The 7,627-nt window shown below is 36.4% G+C and overlaps 1 protein-coding gene across 1 annotated transcript; it reads left to right on the top strand.

Moving 5' to 3' along the window:
• The first annotated feature begins 531 nt into the window (after positions 1-531).
• On the top strand, positions 532-2,096 carry LOC141679272 (uncharacterized). Its single transcript, XM_074485776.1, has 4 exons — positions 532-937; positions 1,038-1,315; positions 1,404-1,476; positions 1,984-2,096. Exons 1-4 carry the CDS (start codon positions 532-534, stop codon positions 2,094-2,096), a joined length of 870 nt encoding a protein of 289 aa, XP_074341877.1.
• Positions 2,097-7,627: the final 5,531 nt, after the last annotated feature.

Below are 7,627 nucleotides of genomic sequence, written 5' to 3'. Positions count from 1 at the left end.
TTTATAGCAACTAGTAAGGTGATCTATATTTGGTACTTATTTTCTCTATTAATCAAGTTCATGTCAATTTGTAGCAACGAGTAAGGTCCTCAACATTTCATACTTGTTTTCTTGATTAAGAGGAAGAGAGACAATTTATAAAGATATAAACATTTGTAGAGGTACACCTAACTGCTTCATGTTCTTCTACACAACTTGTGCCTATGAGTAAGTTAACCGAATCTTTTATAAAATAAATATATGGATCATAAAGTTCTTGAATGGAGAAACCGGATCAAAAAATTTTTATTGGTTTTTATTTTACTTGTTGAACTAGCATTCATGAGATTATAAATTACAGGATTATTATGAATAATAAATACTTGAATTTGGAAGTCTGGCATGTGTGTTCTGCTAATTCTACTGTAATATTTTATTTGCTGAATTATCACATGTAATGATCAACCTCCCAGGAGACTGATTAATTTTTTCTTATGCAATGCCTCACCAGCGACTAACAAAAACTCCAGAATCCTATCAAGAAGTCTAGAAATGGAGGCAATCTCTAATGGTCAGTCTGATCACGATGTCAAATCAGCCTTACATATTGAAGAACCAGAACAGCCAAGGATTGATACATCTCCTTCCTTGGATAGATCTCCGAACACACTCACTACTGATGGCAAAAGCTTTGGATCCATGAATCTGGAAGAGTTCATAAACAGCATTTGGACTGAAGAAGAAGCTCAGGCACAGAATGCTAACTCAGTGATGCCAACAGTGGAAGCCAGTACAAGTCTTAACAACATGAATCCACAATATCACTTTGGTCAGACCCCGAAAGGGAGCAGTGACACTGCAAGACAAATGAGCTTGACAAGACCAGAAAACAGTGGATGTGTCACCCGAGCCATCAGATGGAGAAATAACATTCTAAGAATTTCTGGTCAAGATAGGGGTACTCCGGGAAGAAGGTGCTATAGCACAAATTCCTCCACCTCGTCTGCTTTATCAGCTTAAACCTCGTCCTGCTCCGCCTTTTTTTCAACCTCGTCCAGCTCCGCCTCTGCTTCCTCGTCTTCAGCTACTCTATGGCAGTGTTGATGTCCCTGCTCCATTTGGACCACAAGCCACAAGTTTTTATGGAGTGGCTAGTGGTGTGCGTGGAAGTGAAAATATTGGAGAAATGGGTGCGGTTTCCTTGGATGAAATAGGATTGAACAATCGAGGACGGAAGCGGATAATAGAGGGACCAAGCGAGATGATGATTCAAAGGTACGAAACGAAGTTGATTATAAATAGGGAAGCAGCCACAAAATCTAGGGCCAAAAAACAGGTACAAGCTCTTTTTATCTTTTTTACTTGCATAATTTCTTTCTGCTGTACTTTACTTATTGTTCTTTATGATTCTTTTTTTCAAACAGGCACGCACTAGGGAACTTGAAGCAGAGCTGAATCATTTGAAAAAAAGAAAATTCTTGCCTCACGGAAAGTTTGGTAAGTACCAAATACGGATGGCTGTATAGCTGCAATTTGTTGGCAAGTTTGTGTTATGACAACACTTTATCTGATAAAACTCCTTTTTTTGTTCCAAGAACAGAAAGAGATAGAGAGCGAATCTAAACAGCTGGTAATGTTTAAATCATTAATTATCATTTTTGAATGAATTTGCAACTATAAAACAAGTTGTGTTATGACAACACTTTATCTCATAAAACTCCTTTTTTTGTTCGTTGAACAGAAAGAGATAGAGAGCGAATCTAAACAGCAAGTAATGTTTAAATCATTAATTATCATTTTTAGTGAATTTGCAACTATAAAACAATCTTGCCGTCACTCCTCCGCATAGAGTAGCTGTACCATGCATATTCAATTGCAATCTGATTATGCTACTCCATGAGGAGGTGTGTGCCATAAATATTAGTAAGTAATTGTTCAGCAATCAAGTGACTCGTGGTTAAGCATTAGGAATTTGCTTTCATTCAGTATTTGTATATTAACTAGAGATGTTCCTTGTGAACAATTTGCAGCAATTGGAAGCAGAAAAAACTGAAGCTCAGGAAAAAGCAAAAGAGAAACGGGGAACATTCAGGAGGACTTTGAGTTGTCCACACTAAAACAGTCAGATGGCAGTTTGTTGTAATTGATATTTCTACTTCCAGGTTTTCTTTTTCGATATGTTTTACATTATATCATATGTAATAGAAGTGCACTGGTGTATTTGTGTGGCAAAATTTTTGTAATGTACACTTATAAACATTTGCATGAACTTCTGTAAGTGAAAATTATATACGGCTACAATAAAAATTAATGCTACAATAAATAATAAGTATAATAGAACATCAATCGTGAATTTCTTTAGTTCTTAGATAAGTGAAACTTATAATCTATTTTTACAAAGGAGTGCACAAAATGAACCACAAATTTCTACAGCCAACTATTCATCCTGCTCGTCCTTTCTTTCAACCTCGTCCAGCTCCGCCTCTGCTTCCTCATCCTCAGCTACCCTATGGCAGTGTTGATGTCCCTGCTCCATTTGGACCACAAGCCACAAGTTTTTATGGAGTGGCTAGTGGTGTGCATGGAAGTGAAAATATTGGAGAAATGGGTGCCGTTTCCTTGGATGAAATAGGATTGAACAATCGTGGACGGAAGCCGATAATAGAGGGACCAAGCGAGATGATGATTGAAAGGTACGAAAAAATGTTAATTATAAATAGGGAAGTGGATAATAGAGGGACTTGCATAATTTCTTTCTTCTGTACTTTACTTATTGTTCTTTATGATTCTTTTTTTCAAACAGGCACGCACTAGGGAACTTGAAGCAGAGCTGAATCATTTGAAAAGAGAATATTCTTGCCTCGCGGAATGATTGGTAAGTACCAAATACGGATTAATTACAGAAAGAATATTCATTTGAAAAAAGAATATTCTTGCCTCGCGGATCTGCAATTTGTTGGCAAGTTTGTGTTATGACAACTCCTTATCTGATTAAACTCTTTTTCTTGTTCCATGAACAGAAAGAGATAGAGAGCAAATCTAGACTGCTGGTAATGTTTAAATCATTAATTATGATTATGTTACGAATTTGCAACTATAAAATAAGCTTGCAGTCACTCCTCCACATAGAGTAGCTGTATCATCACTTGCAATCTGATTATGCTACTCCATGAGGAGGCGTGTGCCATAGATATTAGTACGTACTTGTTCAGGGACTAAAATGTTTTTGTAATGTACATCTATAAATTGGAGGACATTTGCATGAACTTGTGTAGGTGGAAACTACGCCTACAGTAAAAGTTAATGCTACAATTAACAATAAGTACAATAGAACATCGACTTACATTCTATTTTTACAAAGGAGTGCACAAAATGAATCACAAATTTCTACAGCCAACTATTCACATAATTTTCTTGTACAACTAAATAAGTAATAATATGATTTTATTAGCTGCAAACTACCAAATTTCTCGACTGCTCAGCTCATACAGTATATCCTTGAAATGAAGTGACCGTGATTATGAACCATACAACAATATTGCTATATCCGAACATTAGAGTAAAGAAATTATAAGAGAAATTTGCACCAAATCTAGTGCAGAAATATGTAGGATCAAAAACACGAGCCACAAAGACTTAAAATCGGGTTCAGTACTATATCCGCTACTCTAATACTGAGCCTATTGATTCAAGATAAATTAGATACGGATTAACTTGAATTTTTGTTTAAATTAGTTGTGTTAACTTAAAGTATATAATCAACAACATCTATTGCAAGTGATGTTAATGCAATTAAATGCTCAGTAACAACCAGTCGAATGCTAGGAATACTTTCACTAACGGTGGTAACACACCACGTACTAAAATATAGCAAGATGTTGACCAGAAATTTGGTAGCAACGAAATTCAAGGTTTGTAGCCGGAAAAAAGATATGTGACGGTGGTTTTTCTTCTAAAAATGTGAACAGTCTTTGGTGATTGTGATAATTAGTGGTTGAGATTGCTTAGAGCTAGTGGTGGCTCATTTGCGCTCTCTGACTAGGGATGGCAAAATAATCCAATCTGAAGCATTCCCCATCCGAAATCCAAAATTTTAGATTTATCGAACCCGATATTTTGGATTTAGACTAGGATATGGATTTAATTTTTAAACACAAAAAACTTGGATTTGGATTTGGATATTAGGTATACTGATTCGAATCCCGATCCGAAATCCGAAACATTATCTGAACCTGGTTTGAACCCGAAATCCGAAAAAAAAGGAATTATTATATAATGATATATATATGTATTAAATATATATTAGAATTTTATATATTACACATTATAATATTATATAGTATATATATTCTGTAATTTACAACATTCATATTATTATATAATTTTTAGAACATATATTTTTATATTTATGTTAAAAAATAACTAATTATAAAGTTTAATGAAATATAATTATTCAATCATTTAAACGGGTGATAGGGTTTATAAAGTTAATAAAACATCTTTTAGTAATAAATCTAAAAAATTGGGTATCAATTGAGTTTATTTTTTAAATAATAGTTATTTATGTAGTAACACCATTAATGATGTGGTGCAATGGTTGAAAATTACGTTAAAACTCTTTCTCTGCAAGTCGCGTGTTCGATCCCAAGCACTTTCAATATCAATAATTATACAAATTTTCAGTTTCGGGTTCGGATTCAGGTTTCGGGTTCGGGTATTAATATCCAATTCAAAAAATTTTGGGTTTCGATTATTCCCGAATCCTATCCGAAATTCGATAGACCAAGTTCGGGTATTCTTGTTTGGGTATTTTTCGGGTTCAGTTCGGGTATGGATAAAATTTTTGGGTTTGGATATGGATTCTGCAATACCCGACCCGATCTGACCCGATTGTCATCCCTAATTCTGATCCCTTACAATTTGCCTACGTATCCCGAATTTATAGGAAATCAAGACCAAGTAGTTCTTGGAGAACAAGGAACCTATGGGCTTAGATTTCTCATCCCGAGACCCAATAGGAAACCTACTGCAAATCGTCTTCTACTAGCTTTAGAAATATTCATCGACGAGGACCAGCCACAAAAGCCCAAGGCTCGTCCACAGCTTCGGGACTTCGCAAATAAGGCATCTCCGTGGCCCAGGATAACCCTCCACTACCAGTTGTCACTCTAATATATGGACGCAGGTATAACCGTGGTTCAAGATAAGTGATCTCAAGTTTTTGGGTGCAAAGTGCATGATACTCCGAAGTCTCCCAACGAGGATATCAGTTGACTACAGAGACAGAGCTCCCAAAGCACACACTAGAAATCACCCAGCATTCCCAATGAGGACACTCATTGACTACAAGAGGAGGCCTTCCGTCCAAGCATACCCTTGGAGGTCTCTAACCACGGACACCGCCTTTCTGTGGTTGCATTACAGAAAAGAGTTCTTCAATAAAGTACATGCACCAAATACGTTATTAAAAATCTTCTTCCTTCTTCCTTGAAGCATTCAAAGTACTTGTCCAAGTAATATGTTAAGGCCGCATCTAAGCCATCTAATTCACCTAAGGCGCGCCCTAACACTTGTGGCTAGGTGCCACCCTCAGAAATCAATCACAATCTATTTACTTGAGAGTGCGCCCTTTAGGTATAAACCCCTTTCTTTTTGTCCCAATTGCAGGGCGGGCCTTAGGTTTCAAGAAAATTCTGATTTATTCTTTAAAGAGGGTGCGTCCTCGACCTTTAGGGAAAGTGAGCTTGCCCTATCTTTCCTGGATCTTGGCAACAATACCATAATTTCATTCACTTGACCCGCTTTTGACCCGAATATCATTCATACCAAATTTAGGACATAACAACTATCCCCCCCCCCAAATTTCATATTCTATTGAAAATGGGATTGGAATTTTCATTTTTCATAATTATTTACTTAAAAATTTGTGTAGACTTGTCTTTTCATATGAGGCGCTCCTTCATAAGGGCGCGTCCTCTAAATTTGAAACGGTTCCCTTTTCTTGGGAAATGTGATCAACATGATTGATGGGATTGACAACTGTCCCACGTCTCTGTCAGTTATAAATACAAGTAATTATTGTTTTTTTTACTTTTTCTTACTCTTTCTTACTTCCCCTCTTCTCAGAAACTTCTACCGGCGACAACTCAAGGCTCTTTCGGCTCGAAAATGACTTGTTCTTTACCATTTCCTCAATCTTTATTAATCAATATTTTTATTAACCAATATGGTACTCGATTTTTTCTTCTACTATCAGATTTCACCAAGTAAATTGTATCCAATATTGCTATGACTGTTCATATACTTTTTCTTCTATCATATGTTCTTCATAACTGATGTGTGTATATATGTTTATATATTTCATATTATTAATTTAGATTCATAATTTTAGGATTTTAAAATCTGAATTCATGTTCGTAGAATTTCAACTATTACCTAGGGATTCGTATGCCAATTTGAGTTTAGGGCACGCCCTAAAGGGCTTCTATGAAATATACCTTTTAGGGTTTCATAGTTAAAGTACGTTTTAGGGCACGCCATCTTAGTATAGGAGACGTTATAAAGGACTTTTATGGCATCCACTTTTATTCTAAATTAGATATGAACGTCCTCTATCCCAAATAGGGCGCGCCATCTTATTGAGGTATGTTACATTCCCATGTTCTTCTATTTTGACATCTATTAAGATGATATTACAATAAGGACGCATCTTTCCCTTTAAGCCGCGCCTCCTCGTTGTAATCATTTTTTATGTATTCATTTTTTTTATTTTTCCTTTGGACATGACTTCAATAGACTTTTCTTTTATTTTGACAGCTGGAAGACGAGGGCGCGTCCCCTCCCTTTCATCCATTTTAAAATTTTCACACCAAGCTAGTAATTTATTCTCCTCCAGCCATCGCTTTCAAACCGGATTTTCCAAACGCTCATAGGACTCCGGAATCATTCGAACAAGAGACGCGCCTTACTCAAGAATCCAATAAAGATAAATTCATGGATGATTCTTCAAGTAACTCTCTCTTAGACGACATTCCGTTAGCACAAAGACAAGGAAAGATGAAATTAGTTTTGAAAGAGAGATCCCCAGCCCCCATGGACACGGACTTAGGTGATTGGCTCAAGGAGCTTAATGCAGGTAGATATAGAAGAGTAGAGACTGGAATGAATGTTGAAGCAAGTCCTTTAAGGGTTTCTTACAAATCTATTTCTCCCCACCTATCTCTCCAACTATCACGGTGCGCCAACTCCTCCTAATCCTGAGGGTGCGCCTGAGGATTCTCTTCCTCTTCGTGATGAGATGAATTTTTTCGATAAAGATAATCTCCAATTCTTAATTCTCCCATACCTTCACCTGTTCTCTTTGAGCATTGGGAGGTCTCCGATAGTGAGGTGGTTTTTGATTGGAGTAATTATGAACCGTGTACTGAAGTAGTGAAGAAGTGTTTCAAGAAGGAACAAGGAAAGTTGTTTTGTGTTGGATTCTCTTCAACATATTCAGATTAGCAATTAGAATGGCTGAAGGACTACACCATAGATGGCCTATTTGCACATTTTTCTTTGGTGTTGCAATAGATATAAAAACATGTTACTATAGCTCAATACAATTCTGGTGTTGGCATAGATATCTTCCTTATTGCAACACGGTATA

Source organism: Apium graveolens, chromosome 8 (genome assembly GCF_009905375.1).
Source record: "Apium graveolens cultivar Ventura chromosome 8, ASM990537v1, whole genome shotgun sequence".
In the NCBI taxonomy this organism is placed as follows: Eukaryota; Viridiplantae; Streptophyta; class Magnoliopsida; order Apiales; family Apiaceae; genus Apium; species Apium graveolens.
Note: the sequence above shows the minus strand (reverse complement) of the source record. Positions and strands in the feature narration are given on the sequence as shown.